Raw genomic sequence first — 18,900 nt, forward strand, 5'->3', positions numbered from 1 at the left:
TAAATTTCAGACGGGTCGCTAAGTGCTTTGCAGGAAATAAAATAGAGTGGAGGTGATAAAGATGTGTGGGAGGAAGCTACTTTAAACAAGGTGATCAGACAAGGGCTCTGTGGGGAGGTGACATCTGAGCTGAGACCTGAGGACAGGAGTCATTTCAGTGCTGGAGGAAGAGGAAATGCGAGGCCGGAGGCAAGAACAAGCTCAGGTTGTTTGGAGAGCACACAGAAGGACCAGTGTGGCTGGAATAGCTGGAGGGAGTGGTAGGAAGGGAAATCAAAGAGGGCCCTTGAAGACTATGGGAGGAGTTTGGATTTTATTCTACAGGCAGTGAGAAGCCACTGGAGGGTTTTATTTTTTATTTTTTAAAGAGTTTATTTATTCATGAGAGACAGAGAGGGAGAGAGAGGCAGAGGGAGAAGCAGGCTCCCAAGGAGCAGAGAGCCCGATGCAGGACTCGATCCCAGGACCCTGGGATCATGACCTGAGCCGAAGGCAGACGCTTAACCATCTGAGCCACCCAGGCGCCCGCCACTGGAGGGTTTTAAACAGAAGTGCAGTACCAGGGACTTAATGTTCACTATTATTATTACTATTATTATTATTATTGTTGAGTTATTGAATCAGAGCGGAATGTGATTACTATACACCTGGGTCTCTTGGAAGGTTTGGGTGCTGGTAAAAAGTGAGGGACAGGGGACCAGGTGTCTGGGGTCCTGATATGGAATTGAGAAGTTGGAGGACTGAAATCCTAGGTTCTTGCAGGGGAAGGAAACTGGACGATGGGATTATCTTGATGGGGCCAGAGCTAGGGGTCAGGAGAGTGGTTGGTCATCTCAGCTCCCTGAAGGGGTGAGGGATAGGCAGTTCGGTGACTAGGCAGGTACTCAGGAGACCCAGAAACTGGGTACCAGTACAGCAGTCTACAGAGGCACATGGACTGGATTCAAACCCAAGCTGCTGTACTCATTCGCTGTGATTTTGGACAAGTTACTAATAACCTCTCTATGCCTCAGTTTATCTGTAAAATAAGGATAATAATAGTAAATACATCATAGGGTAGTTCTTAGAGTGTCCAGTACATAGTATGTGCTAGTTATACCAGCACCGGGGCCCTGAATGGATTTAGTATTGGGGGACTCTAGTTCAAGGTCTCTAGGATTTGGGGAAGGGGAAAATTCTTGGGTCCACTGGGCCCCGAGGCTAGAGTTAGGAGTACAGAATTAGGGTCCTGGGGACAGAGACTGGGGGGTCTGAATTCAGAACCCCAAGGAAGTTAAAAAGTCTGGGTCACTGAGGGAAAAATTAGAGGCTGGAGGGTCATGTGCTTTTCATGGAGTGTAGGCAAAGGGGACCAGACCTGGCCCTGGAAGGAGTCTGGAAACCAAGGGCTAGGGAGATGGAAATGTGAATGAGGGGAAGTAGCAAACAGGAGGCTAGGACTCTAAATCAACTTCCTAGTGGAATCAGCGCCAGATTTGGGTACCCTGGGAATGCAGCGGGGGGGGGGGGGCGTAGGAGGAGGTCCCTCAAGCTAGGAACCTGTGGAAGCGGGAGAATCAGGGATCCCGAGGGCGGTAACGGGATCTCCCCCTCCTGGGCCTCCAAGGCTAAGAGCCGAGCTGAGCGCCCACGGGCTGCTTCCTCCCACAGGAAACCGCAGGCTTCAGGCACACCCAGCCTGCAGCGAGCTGCGCCCACTGCCCGCCCGCTCCGGGGAGGCCCATGTGGGCAGCAGCCTACAGCCGAGGAGGCGTGCCCTGCGGAGCGAGGGGGTGTGGCCAGGCGGGGGCGGCACGAAGAGCTCGCGGCCCCGCCCACTTCCGCCTCTCTGTGCGCGGACCCAGCAGGCAAGAGGCTTCGCAGGAGGCCGTTGGCCGCGCATGCGTAGTGAGTCACTGCGGGGACCGGAGTTGGCGGTGAGCTCTCCTCCCTCTCACAACTCGCGGCATCGGCACGGTCTTCCTCATGAATCTTCAAAATAACGTGGTCTTAACTTAAGACACACATCTCTCGGGCCTCGTCCCGAAAGACCTCGGCCTAGCTCCAAAGCCTTCCAGACGTTTTTCTCCCAGCCCTGGTTCCATTGGGTCTTTCAGCTCCTGCCTCTCCCTCCCGAAAACATACAGCCCGCCCCTCAGCCCCTCGCTCCCCGTTAGCGCCTTCCAGACCTCCTTCCAGCGCCCTCCCACCAGGGCCTTATAACCACGCCCCTCGCAGGTCCGTGATGCTCCGGCGTTTGCAGGTACCCGTGCCCCTCCCCTCGACAGCCCCCCCCCCCATTGCCCCACCGCTCGCAAGGCCCGCAGCCCCGCCCTTTACGGATACTGGTGCCGGGTCCCTCTCTAGTCCCCGCAGCCCCTCCTTCCACAGGTACCGTGCTCCTTACAGGTCTCACGGCCCTCTCAAGCGCTGAAGCCCCGCCCCTCGTGGCCCTGCCAGCCCCGCCCCCCAAGGCACACCCAGTCCCTCTTCTCACAGGCCCCTCCCACCCCGCCCCTCGCAAGGCTCACAGCTCCGCCCCCGCAAGCTCTCCCAGCCCCGCCCCTCGCAGGGCTCCGGGCCACCCAATCCGTCTGTACCCAGCCGCCGAGGTTTCCTCTGGTCTTCGGGCTGCCCCGGCCCCTTCTCCCCAGCCTCCCCTCCCACGGCGCCTGCTGGAGGCCTCGGTCCCACCCCGGCCGCTGTCCTCAGGCCTCATTGGCCCTTTATCTCCCCAGTAACCAGGCCACAACAGTGAGCTTGGAGGACCTGGGACAGGTCAGGCACTCCAGCAGGTAGGGACCGGGCCTCGCTCCCCACAGCCGGCCGGGGTTTTCCCCTCCTCCGTGTCTCCCTCCACAAACAGCCACGCCTCAGAAATACTGAGAGACTAGGGGGCCTGTCCCCGCGCGCGTGAGTCCGAGTGGAAACACAAGACAGAAAATATGAGAGGTGGGAGGTCAGGAGGGGTGTGGAGAGAGGCCTGAGAGGTGTCCCCCTCCAACCCATTGGAGGACTTGAGACTCAAAGAGAGGCCAGAGCTGATTCTGGGGTCACCTTCCAATTCCTAGTCCCTCGCGGTTCATCCCCACCTTCCTTCCGGCCCTCTCCTGCTTGCTGTCTAAAGCGGTCCTGTGTCACCCCTGCAGGAGCCCCTCCCGCTTTGGCCAAGATGCCGTTGGGACACTCTGCAGGGAGCACCCGCTCGGAGGATGGAAGCGAGGCTTTCCTGGAAGGAATGGGTAATTCATACAGTCTTGCTTTTTTCACTCATTCTTTTCCTCAGTTCCCCAAGTTCCAGGTACTGTGCTGCAGCACACTGAGGACAGGGAGACCTTCCAGGAGAGCCCTCTAGCGAGGAACGCACATGCGTGGGAATGGAGGTGGAGCAGGGCGGAGGGATAGGCCAAGTCTGGGGAGTGGGGCAGTCCGGGAAGACTTCCTGCAGGAGGAGTAGTTTGAGTGGGGCTTGGAACTCCTCCCAGGAGTTCCCAGTGGGAGCAGGCAGGGACGAGTGTTTCAGCAGAGAGAACAGCATGTGGCTAGAATTGGGTTTCTCAGCCTCCACATTGTTGGCACTTGGGGTCAGATCATGCTTAGTCATGGGGGCTGCCCTGGGCATTGTAGGATGCTTAGCAGCATCCCTGACCTCTAGCCATTACATGCCATGAGCACCTTCCCCTGCCCCATCCCCACATCGTGACAATCAAAAATGCCTCCAGACATTGCCAACTCTTTGTGCGGGGCAGAATCTCTGGTTGAGAGCCACTGGGCCGTGGGGGGCGGGGAGCTAGTGGACCAGACTCGAGAGGTGGGTAGGGTCAGATCGTTGGGGGCCTTGAACACCAGGTTGAGGAGCTGGGACATTGTCCTGGGGGCCCTGGAGCTCCAAGGGAGGCTTGTGAGCAGGGGAGAGGCAGGGTCAGCTCTGGGGGTAGAAAGACCCGCTGAGGCTGTAAGGAAAGGCCGAGAGGCTGGGGGGAGGCTGAGGTGATGGTCCAGGCAGGACAGAAGGAAGCCTGAGACTAGAGGATGAGCTGAGAGTGAGGAAGGAGGATGGGACCGAGGACTGCTGGGTGATGGGGGCTGAAGTAGGGGAGGGAGTTGGAATGCTGTTCCCAGTTCTTGGCACCTATCCTCACCTTTCCCAAGTTCCAGATCGTATGTGGCAGGTCCCTGAGGAGCAGGAGGCCTGCCAGGAGCGCCCTCTAGTGGGAAAGTGTGCCCAAACCTGGGGCAGGAGTGATGGGAAAAATCCTGAGGTCAGCTTGGGGTACAGGAGTTGGAAGGGGTATAGGAGCCAAGATACAGAGCCGGAGGGCTGGCGGGGACTGCGTCTGCACTTCAGCTGCAGTTTGCGGGACCCTGAGGGAGCCAGAATTCCTAGGTCCTGGAGAGGAAGGGGCTGGGGCCTACTGGGTTCCTCCTGAGCCCCTTGGCTGGTCCTGCCTTCAGTGGATTGGGAGCTGAGCAGACTACAGCGGCAATGCAAAGTGATGGAGGGAGAGAGGCGGGCTTACAGCAAGGAAGTCCACCAGCGCATCAACAAGCAACTGTGAGCCCACTACTTGGTCCCGGAGCTGGGGAGGGGGCTCTTCGGGGGGCTGGGGGTCCGGCTCCTGGCTCCAAGGGGGGAGGGCCGGCCCCGAGTCTGGCCTTTAGTGATTCTGAGCTCTGCTGCTTGCTGGCTTGCTTTCCCCCTCCCTGCCTGGGCAGTGAGGAGATCCAGCGCCTGGAGGGGTTGCGAGATAAACTTAAGGTGCAGATCAGCGTCGCCCAGAGCCAGGTCAAGCGGCTGCGGGACAGTGAGAGGCTGGAGAACATGGGCCAGCTGCTCAAGTGCCGGCTCCAGGTACAGGCCGAGGTCAAGGAGCTACAGGAGCAGACCAGAGCCCTGGACAAGCAGGTGGGTTCTGAGACCAGACTCCGTGGATCCCACTTAGGGGCAGGTATCGGAACTGCTTTGAGCCTTAGCTTCCTCGTCTGAAAAATGGGCTTATGGAAAGCATCCTCGGAGAGTTATGTTCAGGCTCTAGAGGGAATAGGGGTGTTTCTTGCTTAGCACTGTCCCACACATCCCAAAAGGGGGCTGGTGTGGTTAAAGGGGAAAGGTTCACCTCCTGGAGTCAGCAAAGCCTGCATTAGAATCCTGGCCCCGCCGATCAGAGCTGTGTGACCGAGGGCAAGTCTTTACCTCTCTGGGCCCTAGTTTCTTCATCGGCAAAAAGAGGATGTTGGTAATGCAGCGGAGTCCACATAGGTTTCCAATGCCTTGACCTTGGCAACAATGTGACTTTTGTAGGTCAGTGTTCTTTCAGGTTTTTTTTTTTTTTTTTTTTTTTTTTCTTTTTTAAAAAGTTTTTTATTTATTTATTTGAGAGAGAGAGAATGAGAGAGAGCAAGCACATGAGAGGGGGGAGGGTCAGAGGGAGAAGCAGACTCCCTGCCGAGCAGGGAGCCCGATGCGGGACTCGATCCCAGGACTCCAGGATCATGACCTGAGCCGAAGGCAGTCGCTTAACCAACTGAGCCACCCAGGCGCCCTTCTTTCAGGTTTTTGTGACCATGACCTCCCGAGGCAGTTCATACACATGTGGATATAAACACACACATACATCTCAAAGAAAAGTTTCACCAGGTAATACTGATTTTTTCTAGGTGGGATTCATTCTGCGATTTTCTATTCTAGTCTTCATTTAAAAAAGTTGCTTGCCTAGACCAAAGGATTTCTTGCACACTGTTGGATCACAAACAGGACTTTGAAGGTTACTTATATCAGTGATCTGTATCACTTTCCTATTTTTGCTGTAACAAATTACCACAAACTTGGTGGCTTAAAATATAATACAAACTAGGGGCGCCTGGGTGGCTCAGTAGGTTAAGCATCCGATTCTTGATTTCGGCTCAGGTCGTGATCTCAGGGTTGTAAGATCGAGGAGATCGAGCCGTGGGTCAGGCTCTGCGCTCAGCACGGAGTCTGCTTGAGATCTTTTCTCTCTCTCTCTCCCTCTGCCTCTCCCCCCACTCGCTCATGTGCACATGCTTTCTCTCAAATAAATAAATCTTAAGAAAAATAATACAAATGAATTATCTTACAGTGGCAGAGGACGGAAGCCCAAAATTGGTTTCACTGGGCTAAAGTCAGGGTGTTAGCAGGGCTGCATTCCTTCCGAAGGCTTTGGAGGAGAATCTGTTTTCTGACTTCTCCAGCTTCTAGAAGTTGCCTGCATTGCTTGGTTTATGGCTCCTTTCCTTGTCTGCAAGGCCAGCAGTGGGCTGCTGAGTCTCATGTGTATCGCTCCCACCTCTTCCTTCTCTGATTCGGACCCTCCTGCCCCCTTCTTTCACTCGTAAGGACCTTGGTGATTGCACTGGGCCCACCCAGGTAATTCAGGAGAATCTCCCCATCTCAAAATCCTTAACTTCATCACATTTGCAAGGTCCTTTTTTGCTATTCAGGTCATAATATTCACAAGTTTCAGGGATTAGGATGTGGACATATCAGCGGGGGTTAGGGGGGTGGGCATTATTCTATCTACCACATAGTTGTTTTCTTTTTTTAAGATTTATTTATTTTTTAGAGAGAGAGAAAGAGTGTCGGGGGGGGCTGGCAGAGGGAGGGGGAGAGAGAAACTTAAGCAGACTCCACACTGAGCGGGGAGGCTGACGCGGGGCTCGATCTCAAGACCCCGAGATCAGGACCTGAACTGAAACCAAGAGTCGGTCGCTTAACCAACTGTGCCACCCAGGCTCCCCTATCACATAGTTTCCTTACATTTGACTTTCAATCAGTTTGTTTGTTCAGCCCTCAGTAGCCCCCAAGCTGCCTTTTGGAAGCTGAATTCTGATTCACACACACCACCCTTTTGGCTATTTCATGATAGTGCAGTGGCTTCCTGGGTGTTGACTGCTTGAATTAGTTTTCCTCAGTCTCTCACGGAAACTCATCAGAGTCCGGCCCAAACAGGATGATTTTATTATCTTGACTCTGTGATTTGCTTTGCCCTAACAACCTTGATTATGGAGAACTGTAGATCCGATGGGGGATAGGCTCTCTAGAGTATAGCTCTGTGAAGTTCCCTGTAAGGTCAAGATAAGATGTAGTTATCTGGTGGCATTCATTCATCAAACAAATATTTATTGGAGTGCCCCCTAAGTGCCGGGCCCTGTTCTGGGTGTTGAGGACACGGCAATGAGCCAAACAGACAAGGACCCTGTTGTAATGTAGTTTACATTCTACTGGAGAGACAGATAATAAGCCAAATCAAAGCTGAAGAAAGAATTTATTCAGAATAAATCATCTAGAATCCACCACAGAGAGACAAAAAGATAGAAATATGGGAGGGTGGTTAAGAGACATTGCAGAGGGATGACGGGGTGGCTCAGTCGGTTAAGCGTCTGCCTTCAGCTCAGTCATGATCTCGGGGTCCTGGGATCGAGCCCCACATCAGGCTCCCTGCTCAGCAGTGAGCCTGCATCTCCCTCTGCCTGCCTCTCTCTCTCTGACAAATAAATAAATAAATAAAATCTTTAAAAAAAGAGAGAGATATTGCAGATACAGTGGAGTTAAATATATGTCTAATAAGAGTTTCAGAAGATGGGGCACCTGACTGGCTCAGTCGGTGGAGTGTGTGACTCGATCTTGGGTTGTGGGTTTGAGTGCCACATTGGATGTGTAGAGATTGCTTAAAAAAATCAAATCTTTCTTTTTTTTTTTTAAGATTTTATTTATTTATTTGACAGAGAGAGACACAGCGAGAGAGGGAACACAAGCAGGGGGAGTGGGAGAGGGAGGAGCTGACTCCCCGCCGAGCAGGGAACCTGATGTGGGGCTAGGTCCCAGGACCCTGGGATCATGACCTGAGCCAAAGGCAGACGCTTAATGACTGAGCCACCCAGGCGCCCCAAATCTTTCGTTTTTTAATAAAAAATTTTTAAAAAGTTTCAGAAGAACAGGAAGAGAATGGGACAGAGATAATGTGTAATAAGATAATATCTGAGAATTTTCCAGAACCAATGAAAGAACAAATCCACAGATTCAAAGATGCCTTAGAGTCCAAAACAGGATGAATAAAAAAAAAAAAATCCACTTATATAGAAGATAGAGAAATTTCAGAATATAAAAGTAGCCAGAAAATAAGATATTACTTCCAAAGGAGCCATAATTAAACTGACAGCTGATTTTTTAAAAGAAATACTGGAAATCAGAAGATAGATTATAACTTCACTGTTCTAAGAGGGAAAACTGTCAACTTAGAATCTTATACCCAGGGGCACCTGCGTGGCTCAGTCAGTAGAGCATCTACCTTCAGCTCAGGTCATGATCTCAGGGTCCTGGGATGGAGCTCCATGTCGGGCTCCCTGCTCAGCGGGGAGCCGGCTTCTCCCTCTCCCTCTGCCCCTCCCCCTGCTTGTCCTTTCTCTTGCTCTCTCTCGCTCTCAAATAAATAAATAAAATCTTTAAATTTATACCCAATAAAAATATCATCCATGAATGAGAGAGAATAAACATTTTCTGGCAAAAAAAAAAGGTAAACGATGTAGTTTTTCACAAACTGTATGTGTTAATGGACCAACTTTTAAAATTTCCAATCTACTACTGACTGCTACTTTTATTTTAAATTTTTATTTTTTTTAAAGATTTTATTTATTTATTTGACAGAGAGAGACACAGCGAGAGAGGAAATGCAAGCAGGGGGAGTGGGAGAGGGAGAAGCAGGCTTCCCACGGAGCAGGGAGCCCGATGCGGGGCTTGATCCCAGGATCCTGGGATCATGACCTGAGCCGAAGGCAGATGCTTAACGACTGAGCCACCCAGGCGCCCCCTGACTGCTGCTTTTATAAGGCTTGTGCTTTATGTGACTTGACACATACATTCAGCAGCACCCCAAAACACCATTTCTGATGCTTGCTTAAATGCTTACTCTCATTTTCTGAGCCTCTCACATCAAAGACTGATGACAGACGGTCCTTGGACTTGTACCTGTTTATAGCACCGTTCTATGTAGAAATAAAAAAGTATTTGATAACATTCAGCATCCATTCATGCTAAAAACTCTTAGGAAACCAGGAATAAAAGGAAATTTCCTGAATTTGGCAAAGGGCAACTATAAGCCATCGACAGAAAATATCATATTTGATAACAAAACATGGAAACGATTATCTTCGAGATCAGTAACAATATAAGGATGTCAGCTAGCACCACTTTGTATTTAACATTGTGCTAGAGGTTCTATCTGGTGCCCTATGGCCAGGAAAAGGAAAAAAAAAAAAAACAATGGAAACATTGGAGAGGAAGAAATGAAATTGTCATTGTTTGTAGATCATGTATTTGTGTACGTGGAAGATCCAGAAGAATCTAACACCAACTTATTGTAATTAATAGGTATTTTAACAATGTGGCTGCATACAGAATTAATATGCAAAGTTAATGGTATTGCCCTGTATTAGCAATAACTATTATAAAATAAAAGAAGAAAATACACATTTATAATAGCCAAAAAGAAGTACCTATGAAGAAATCTAACAAAAGTGTGCAGGACCTCTATGGAGTAAATTGTAATCTTTTATTGAGGGATAGTAAAGAAGAGCTTAATAAATGTAGAGATCTATCCATAGATTGGAAGAGTTAGTGTCATAAAAAGTCAGATCTCCAAATTGATTTATAGATTCAATGTAATCCCAACCAAAGTACTGAAAGTTTTTCTTTTTTTTTGAATGGATGGAGTTGACAAGCAGATTCTAAGGTTTATATGGAAGTGCAATGGACAAGATGACTTAGACTGACTTAAAAGAAGAACAGTGTGAAAGGATTTGCTTTATCATTTATCAAGATTTATTATAAAATTCTTGTAATTGATGCAGAGCTAATCAAATGGATCAATGGGACAGAAGAGAGAGCCCTGAAAGAGACCAATGCACATGTGGACACTTGACGTATGACTTCAAGAAATGGAAAAAGAGGACTCTAATAGTGGCGCTGTGAAAATTGGATATTCATATTGTAAGATGAAACCAGACCCTTACCTCACCTTGTACCCCCAAAACTAATTCTGGATGGACCAGAGATCTAAATGTGTGAAGGTGGGGAAGGATTTCTTAAATAAGTTATAGAAATCTCTACTTCTAAAGGAAAAGATTCACTTCCCAGGACTTTAAGGTTATTTTCTGTTAAAAGAGTGTGCAAAGTCATGGAATGGAAAGTTATTTGCAACACATGTAGCTGACAAAGGACTAGTATCAAGAACATAGAAGGAGGGCGCCTGGGTGGCTCAGTTGGTTAAGCGACTGCCTTCGGCTCAGGTCATGATCCTGGAGTCCCGGGATCGAGTCCCGCATCGGGCTCCCTGCTCAGCGGGGAGTCTGCTTCTCCCTCTTCCGCTCCCCCCTCTTGTGCTCTTTCTCTCTCTCACTCTCTCTCTCAAATAAATAAATAAATAAAAAATCTTAAAAAAAAAAAAAAAAAAAAAGAACATAGAAGGAACTCCTAGAAATTATTGAAGAGTCAGCCCGATTGTATTTATTTACTTATTTTTTAAAAAGATTTTATTTAAAAAAATAAAAAATGAAATATTTTATTTATTTGAGAGAGAAAGAGAGAGGGGCAGAGGGAGAAGTAGATTTCCTCTGGAGCAGGGAGCCTGATGTGGGAGTTGACCCCAGGCCCCTGGGATCATGACCTGAGCTGAAGGCAGACGCTTAACCGACTGAGCCACCCAGGTGCCTGCCCAATTTTAAAAAATAGTCAAAGGATTTGAGCTGACACATCACAAAATAAGAAATTCAGATGTCCAATAAACGTCGGAATTACTCATCACTCATTAGTAATCAGAGAGGGGCAAATGAAAATCACAATGAGAGTCCATTAAACACTCACCAAATGTTCAAAAATTAGTGTCCCCAAATACCAAGTGTTGGGGAGAGAAGGAGCAAGTGGGAACTCCTAATGAACTACCGTTGAGGGTATAAATTGTCACATGTATTCGGAAAAGTTTTTTTTCCCCCATTATCAATTAAATTTACAGATAGACATACCCTGTGATTCGGGGTCACCCCCACTTGGCATGGTCATCAGAAGCAGTCTTGAGTTCCACCTGACATCCATGCTCACAGGATGCAATAGGCTATATAACTTGGTACCACGTTCACTTTGTAGGATGATGGAGGGCAGGAAACAACAGCATCTTGGCATGACAGCATCAAACACACCTTCCCTGAGCATCCAGGGACTGCTGCTCGGCACCTCCAGTTGGGAGATACCGCGTGAGCGGCTGGGTGTTGCCCACTCTGGAATAGGGAGGCTTCATATACAAGAGGAGTCACTTCTCCAACAGCTCATGAGGATAGGGTCTAAGTCAAAGCCCCCACCAGGAGCATACTCAATTATAAGAAATTCCCCACAGGGGCGCCTGGGTGGCTCAGTCAGTTGAGCGTCCGGCTGTTGATCTCAGGTCTTGATCTCAGGGTCGTGAGTTCAAGCCCCTCGTTGGGTGTGAAGACAACTTAAAAAAAGAATACCCGGGCGCCTGGGTGGCGCAGTTGGTTAAGCGACTGCCTTCAGCTCAGGTCATGATCCCAGGGTCCTGGGATCGAGTCCCGCATCTGGCTACCTGCTCAGCGGGGAGCCTGCTTCTCCCTCTGCCTTTGCCTGCCACTCCCCCTGCTTGTGCTCTCTCTCTCTCTCTCTCTCTGTCAAATAAATAAATAAAATCTTTATTAAAAAAAAAAAAAAAGAAAACCCCACAGAGAAACCAGGTTTCTGTTTAGTGCTGGTCACGTAGGCCCTAGAGATCCATGAGCCCACTCTCGGTCCTTCTAGTCCAATGTAATTCACCAATCAGGGGTCATTTTTATAATAAACACTGTTGCCTGGGAACGGAGCTGGCATTCCATATTTACCTTAACCCAGTATGTTTCCATGGAAACACCCTGTTGGAAGAGAGTAAGCCAAAGTCACCTTCTAATAGAAAACAGGTTTAGATCTATTGTTAACTCTTCCTCCCGCCCAGCAAGTACACTCCTGGGCACATGCCCTGGAACCAGGATTCTTGTAAAGGAATGTTGAAAGAAGCATTAGTCACATTAGCCAGCTCCAAACTGGAAGAAACCCACATGTCCATCAGTATTTGAATGAATAAATAAATTGTGGTGTATTTATATCATGAAGTAGTATACAGTGATGAAAAATGAATGCAACACAATTACACACAGCCACAAGGAAGGAAGCAAGACATAAAACATACAGGTAACATGATTTCATTTACATAAAATTCAAAATCAGGCCAAAGTAAACTTTTGCTTAGGGGTACATACATGGGTGATAAAACTATTAAGTAAAAAAAAAAAAAATGAGTTTCACTTGAGGAAGTATGGTAGACAGAATGATGGTCCCCGCACCCCCACCAAGATGTCCACACTGTAATCTCGGGAACCCTTGAGTATGTTACTTTACATGGCAAAAGAGACTCTGCCGATGTGATTAAAGATTTTGAGATGGGGAGGTTACCTTGGATTGTCCCGGTGGGCCCAATGTCATCACAAGGGTCCTTATAAGGGAGAGCTAGGAGTGTCAGAATCAGAGAAGATGATGTGATGATAGGGAAGATGTGAAGAAGAGAAACAGGTTGGAGTGGCCACGAGCTAAGAAATACATAAATAAAGGAATCCAGCTTCTAGAAATTGGAATTCATTCCAGTGGAATGAATTCTCCCCTGGAGCTTCCAGAAGGAATGCAGTGAGAGTGTCCCCTGCCCCCTGCCCCGCCCCAACCTCCTTCCTGGGGACCACACTCAGCATGTCTAGCATCCAGCTGCTAGAGTTTTGCACTGTCTGTGAGCATCTGTGCTTTATCTCGGTTTATTTTTTTTTTTAAAGATTTTATTTATTTATTTGAGAGAGTGCGAGAGAGAGAGCGAGAGAGAGTGAGCAAGGTGAGGAGCAGAGGGAGGAGACTCCCTACCGAGCAGGGAGCCGGATGTGGGGCTCGATCCCGGGACTCCGGGATCACGACCTGAGCCGAAGGCAGCCACCCAACTGGCTGAGCCACCCAGGTGCCCCTCGGTTTATTTTGTGCATGTGTCAGCAAGGTGTGTCCTAAGGTATCAGAAAAACCTAAGAGAGGTTATTTTTGGGCTAGGGGAATGCTATACATTTTTTTCCATATGAATTAATGGTAATTCCTTCTTCACTTTATGCCTGTTTGGCTTATGAAGGGTCTCATAGGAATGCTCTACTTTCAGATAATGGGGAAACCTATACTCTCGTCTTGGCTGTAGTGAACATATCCCAAGGTGACCCCGTGTACTACCCACCCCTTCAGTGGGGGCAGAACCTGTGACTTGCTTCTGGCCCACAAAATGCAGCACACGTGAAGGGATGTCACTCCCTTCATTAGGTGTGCTCTGTTAGACTGGCCCCTAGTAGACTGAAGAGAGGTGCTCTCTGGCTGGCCATGAAGATACAAGCTGCCATGCCACGGAAAGGGCCACCTGGCAGGGGACCACGCGATGAGTCCAAGATGAAACCGCAGCCCTGCAGCTCTGGGAGACCCCACGCAGAGGATCCAGCTGAGCTGTGCTGGACTCCTGACCCATGGAAACTTCGAGATCATAGATGGGTATTGTTTTAAGCCACCAAGTTGGGGGTAGTTTGTTTTGCAGAAAGAGAAAAACGAATACAGTGGTTAATTCCAAGCTACCAACAATTTAACTCATATAATTCCTGAAAATGGAACAATCAGCTAGCTTTCAAGAGCTGTTCCGGGGTCCAGTCTTGTTCTGCCAACAGATCTACTTGAAATAAACCAGTGTTTTCATCCTAACAACCTAGAGACCATTTGGGGGAAGAAAAAAAAAATATGTATATATATATATATAAATAGAAAAAAAAAAAAACCTATTTCATTCTCCAAAACTACAGTTACTTACCTGTGGGATGTTTGTGCCTTTCGGTCTTGGAGTCAGATTGGACTTACCACTCTGACTCCATGCTGATTTCTGTGCAGTACTTGCTTTTCTTTCTTTCTTCTTTTTTAATTGAAAATTTTACTGGGATAATTGTAGCTTCACATGCAATTGGAAAAAGTAATACAGAGAGATTCTTTGTACCCTTTGGCAGTTTCCCCCACTGGTAACATTTTTGGATGTTTGGTTTTGTATCAGGGCAATGGCTAAAAACGCGGTTTCACAAAGATGTGACTCATTGAAAGGAACATGGCGCCGCCTTGTGTTGAACCTGTGAACTGCCTTGAGTTGGTAGCTCACGCAGTGTCTGATCCACGTCGACGTTTCTCCTTCAAGACTTAATATCCCCGTGGTGCTCCCTTTGAGTTTGCAGCGATGCTCTGGGGTGCCCGGGTGCATGCATTAGTTTTCTAGGGGATGCTGTAACTAAGTACCACAAACTTTGGGTGGCTGAAATGACAGGAATTTATTGTCCCACAGCTTTGGAGGCTGGGAGTCCAAGACAAAAGTGCTGGCAGGGTGGCGTTCTCCCTGTATGCCCGTCTGTGTCCAAATCTCCCCTTTGCGTAAGGACACTGGTCGTATTGGAGCAGAGTCCACCCTAATGACCTCATCTTAACGTGATTATCTCTGTAAAGACCCTGTCTCCAGATAAGGCCACATTCTGAGGTACTGGGGATTAGCACTTAAACATAAGAATTTGCAGTGACAGGGGTGTGGGGGGTGGACAGGACATAATCCAACCCATAACAGCACACAAATTGGGAAACACAAATTTTTTTTTTTAAGTTGGCGCCACACCCAGCGTAGAGCCCAACATGGGGCTTGAACTCACAACCCTGAGATCAAGACTTGAGCTGAGATCAAGAGTCGGACACTTAAACAACTGAGCCACACAGGCGCCCCGGGAAACACAGTCTTAAGCAATGCATGTATTCATTTGATCTGCATGTTTTATTGAGAACCTACTCTGTAGGTTTTTGTCAAAAAAGACAAAAATCTGCCCTTGTGGAGCTTCCAATTTATTTGGAGAGACGGCATGCCCCAAATAAAGATGAACACAGGAATGAGGACGGGTTGGCAGTGGTTTCACGCATAACAAGACACAGGGATTCTAATGGCGCCCGAGCTCATTCTCACCATCTCTCAGTCTCTTGTCTCCACTTTGTCTACTGGCCTCATCCTCCCAGGAACCCCGTGTGCTGGGGACTATGACAAAACAAGTCCCGGAGTCCCATCCATCCAGCTCATGCATTTCCCCCAAAATACCAGGAAGGGATTCAGGCTGGCTCAGCTTGGGTCGGTCCACCGGTCCATCCCTAGGACAATCACTGTGATTGTCGGAACCTGGGTCATGTGGCTGGCAAGGTGCCTTGTTGTGTTTGGAAGCCAGAACCACATGGAAGGTTGGGCATTGTTAGCAGAAGAGGCAGAAGAAGAAGGGCATCATTAGAACAGATGGCTGGGGCCACAAGGATGGCAGATGGCAGCTACGCTCAGCCACTCACCCTCTCTTGGTGCCTCAGTCTCTCCCACATTCAGCCAACAAATAGGTTATCTTCCTCTTTCATCCAGATCCAGGAGTGGGAGACCCGGATCTTTGCCCATAGTAAGGATGTCAGGGCCCCAGGACTCATCCTGGATCAGAAAGTCAAGATCCGGCAAAGGATCAAGATCCTAGAAGACCAGTTGGACAGGGTGAGAATCATCCTCTTGGCTCTTTCCAGACCTGATCTCTGGGCATTGGGGGGAAAACTGATCATGGGGTCAAGTTCCAGAAACGATGGACCAGATTCCTGGAGGGAGGCAGGCCTGAAACACTGCGCTCCCAGAGAAGGATCAGGAGACCCGATCCTGGATGGATGGAGGGTTCCCAAGGAAAGGAGACTGATGCCTGGGTCCTTAGGGTGGTTGGGCAATGCTCTCAGGGTCCCCAAATTGGGAACGGGCTCCACCTCTGACAAGTGTCCACTCCTTGGCTGAGTGTGGAAGAGGGAGGCAGGCCAGGCCTCAGACGGACTTTTGTACACCCCTCACCCCCCGCCAGGTCACGTGTCGCTTTGACATCCAGCTGGTGCGGAATGCGGCGCTGAGGGAGGAACTGGATCTCCTGCGCATTGAGAGGAGCCGCTACCTGAACGTGGACCACAAGCTGCAGAAGGTCAGTGGCCCTAAAACCCAGGACCCCTTGGCCCAGCCGGGGTGGAGGAGAGGATTCAAGAGTTACCCCACCAACCCCAACACTGTGGCCTCAAGCACGGAATCAGCCAGAGTCAGATGCCTCTAACAAAGAAAGCAGCCTCGTTCAGACTTGCAGAAGCCAGAGATGTCATTTTGAATATCATCAGCCAGGGCAATCAATGAGCCAGCAAAACCACTTATATTCTGTGGGTATCTCTGTAACCTTTGCTGTCCCGTGAGGACCCTTCCTTTCTCCTCCACCTTCCCTTCCCTGAGAGAATGGTACAAAGAACTCTAGCCTTCACCAAGATTGATCATTTGCCATATTTGCACACACACACTCTCTAATTATTATTTTTACTGAAAATAAGTTATTGTTATGATTGCTGAACTATTTGAGAGCACACGGCAGACATTATGCCCCTAAGAACTTCAGTGGGTATGTCCTAAGTTTAAGACCATTTTCTTGCAGAAACACAGGGCAATTATCCAAGTCAGGAATTTCAATGTTATTACAATTCTAAATAGTCCCTGTCTAAAGTTCTCCAATGGTCCCAATGACGTCCTTTATAGCTAATTTGATTTTCCTGCTCCAGGCTCCCAGCCAGGGACCCACACTGCATGTGATTGTCCAAGGCTCTGTTTTTGGAACCATCCCTCAGCCCTGCTTTGTCGTCATGACTTTGGCATTTTGGAAGCCAGTCACGTTGTACAAAACGTACAAACCCTCAACATGGGTCTGTCTGATCTTTCTTCACGATGAGATTCGTGCTGCGCATTTTGGGTGGAATATCTCAGAGGTGATGTTGTGTCCTGGGTGCGCATTAGGTAGGAGGTACAGGATGGAAGTTGGTCCCTTAACTGGTGATGTTGATGTTGGTCCCTTGGTCAGCCATGTGTCTCCAGTGTTTTCCCTTTGTGAGAAGTAAGTGGAGCTCCTCGGAGACCACGTAAATATCCTGTTGCCTGGCACATTTCCACTCGGTTGTTTGGGCATCCATTAACGGTTCTTGCCCGGATGATGATTACCGTCATAATGGCTCCTGAATGGTGATCTTTTATTTACCTCTCTCGTTCCTCCTATGAGAGGAACGTTGTAAGAGAGCGTTTTACTTAAGGAAGAGCTTCTCATTCTTCCTCGTGTACTTGTGTGTTATCAGTAAGCATTCGTGGGTTCTCACTTTGCTCCATGGCCATCATCATTCATTATGATGTTCAACTTGTCCCAGAGAAGGGAGACAAGTTAGTGGGAGCTAGTGGGAGCCCTTCAAGCTGGCTTCTGTGAGCTTTTGATGTGCCCTTGGTTGTTGGTTATTTTTTTTTTAAGATTATTTATTTGAGAGTGAGAGAGAGAGAGAGAGCAGAGTGGGGGGAGGGGCAGAGGCAGAGGGAGAAGCAGGCTCCCCGCTGAGCAGGGACCCCCCCCCCAACTCGGGGGCTCGATCCCAGGACCCTGGACTCGATCCCAGGACCCCGGGATCATGACATGAGCCAGAAGCCAGACTCTTCACCGACTGAGCCACCCAGGCGTCCCCTGCATATGTAAACCTTAAAGAGGGGTTCCCAAACCAAAACTACTCCAAAAGGTATTCCAGAGAAACACCATTTCCTCTCCATCTCTTCCAGTTCGTTCCCTGTGTGTGTGTGTGCGTGTGTGTTCATATACATATGTATATGAATGACTGTATGTGTAACACACTTTATATGTGTGCATATATGTATATTGGATATAAATATATACACGTTATATTTGTGTGTAAATATATATGTAATTTCCTCCCTCTTTCTCCCGAAAAGAGCCCTTTTTACCCATAATACTGCAAAGACATTTCTTTGGAACTAGAAAACAGGTTCGTGTGGTCACCATTATGAAATTCAGGCAAATTGCTGAACAAGATCACAAAGTTAGGTCGGTGCTCTTCAGAATGTTCTGGGCTGACGGTTCCGCCGGAATAAGCCCTCTAAGCTGGCGTTCCAGCTCATCAGTTTGTCATTCCCTGTACTCGGTACCCCTTTAAGATCCCTTTCCCCCGCGGCCACTAATGAGGAAGGTCCACACATCTGGATGGCGCAGGAGTCCCCCGTTCTTGTAGGGGAGCTGCCGGGCCTAAGAGAAAGCCCTACAGTGAGGAGCTGTAGGAATGACATTGGTTTTGTTCTCCCACAGGAAATCGAGCTTCTGCGACACATGGTCAGCTCCCTAATGGTCTCCTCGGCAGCTGCCTACACTGTCAGGTAGGGACCCTCCTGGGGCCGCACAGAGCTCAGGCAGTACGCACCTTGCCCTAAGGCTTTGGTGGGAGGGGTCAGAACTCTAGAAATAGACTCTCATAACCTATTATTTTTTTTTTATGGGGTGCCCCTTTCCCTCCTCCACTGACTTCTCAGTTCCTCGGGCAAGGCCCCACTCGTTGAGTGTATGGATTAACCTCTTTGGCCCCAGTCTGTTAATAGCACATAGCACATGGGGTGTGGAGAGAATGAATCAAGATGGTGTATGCGGCCCCTCAGGTGGCAGGGGCCAGGGGGCTGGGGAAGCATCGGGGCCTGAGGGTAATTAGATTGCTACTTATCAGTATTGGCTGAAAGGGACAGAGATCCTATTGGGCCACCTTCAGATGGAGTCATGTGTGTGGAATCCAGAAGCCCATCTCTGTCCCCGGGGCTGGCTTTCTTTTCTTTTTCCTTTCTTTCTTCCTTCCTTCCTTCCTTCCTTTCTTCCTTCCTTCCTTTTTCTTTCTTTCTTTCTTTCTTTCTTTCTTTCTTTCTTTCTTTCTTT

The 18,900-nt window shown here is 48.8% G+C and overlaps 1 protein-coding gene across 1 annotated transcript in view; it reads left to right on the forward strand.

The window, feature by feature from the left end:
* The first annotated feature begins 3,151 nt into the window (after positions 1–3,151).
* Positions 3,152–18,900, forward strand: part of ODAD1 (outer dynein arm docking complex subunit 1) — a 22,832-nt gene continuing 7,083 nt past the window's right edge. The window contains exons 1-6 of the mRNA XM_021681219.2: positions 3,152–3,221; positions 4,435–4,534; positions 4,696–4,885; positions 15,516–15,638; positions 15,988–16,101; positions 18,289–18,356. Of these exons, the coding sequence (XP_021536894.2) occupies positions 3,152–3,221; positions 4,435–4,534; positions 4,696–4,885; positions 15,516–15,638; positions 15,988–16,101; positions 18,289–18,356 (665 nt within the window). The remainder of the gene's footprint in view (positions 3,222–4,434; positions 4,535–4,695; positions 4,886–15,515; positions 15,639–15,987; positions 16,102–18,288; positions 18,357–18,900) is intronic.

The sequence above is a fragment of the Neomonachus schauinslandi genome, chromosome 16 (assembly GCF_002201575.2).
Source record: "Neomonachus schauinslandi chromosome 16, ASM220157v2, whole genome shotgun sequence".
Lineage (NCBI taxonomy): Eukaryota > Metazoa > Chordata > Mammalia > Carnivora > Phocidae > Neomonachus > Neomonachus schauinslandi.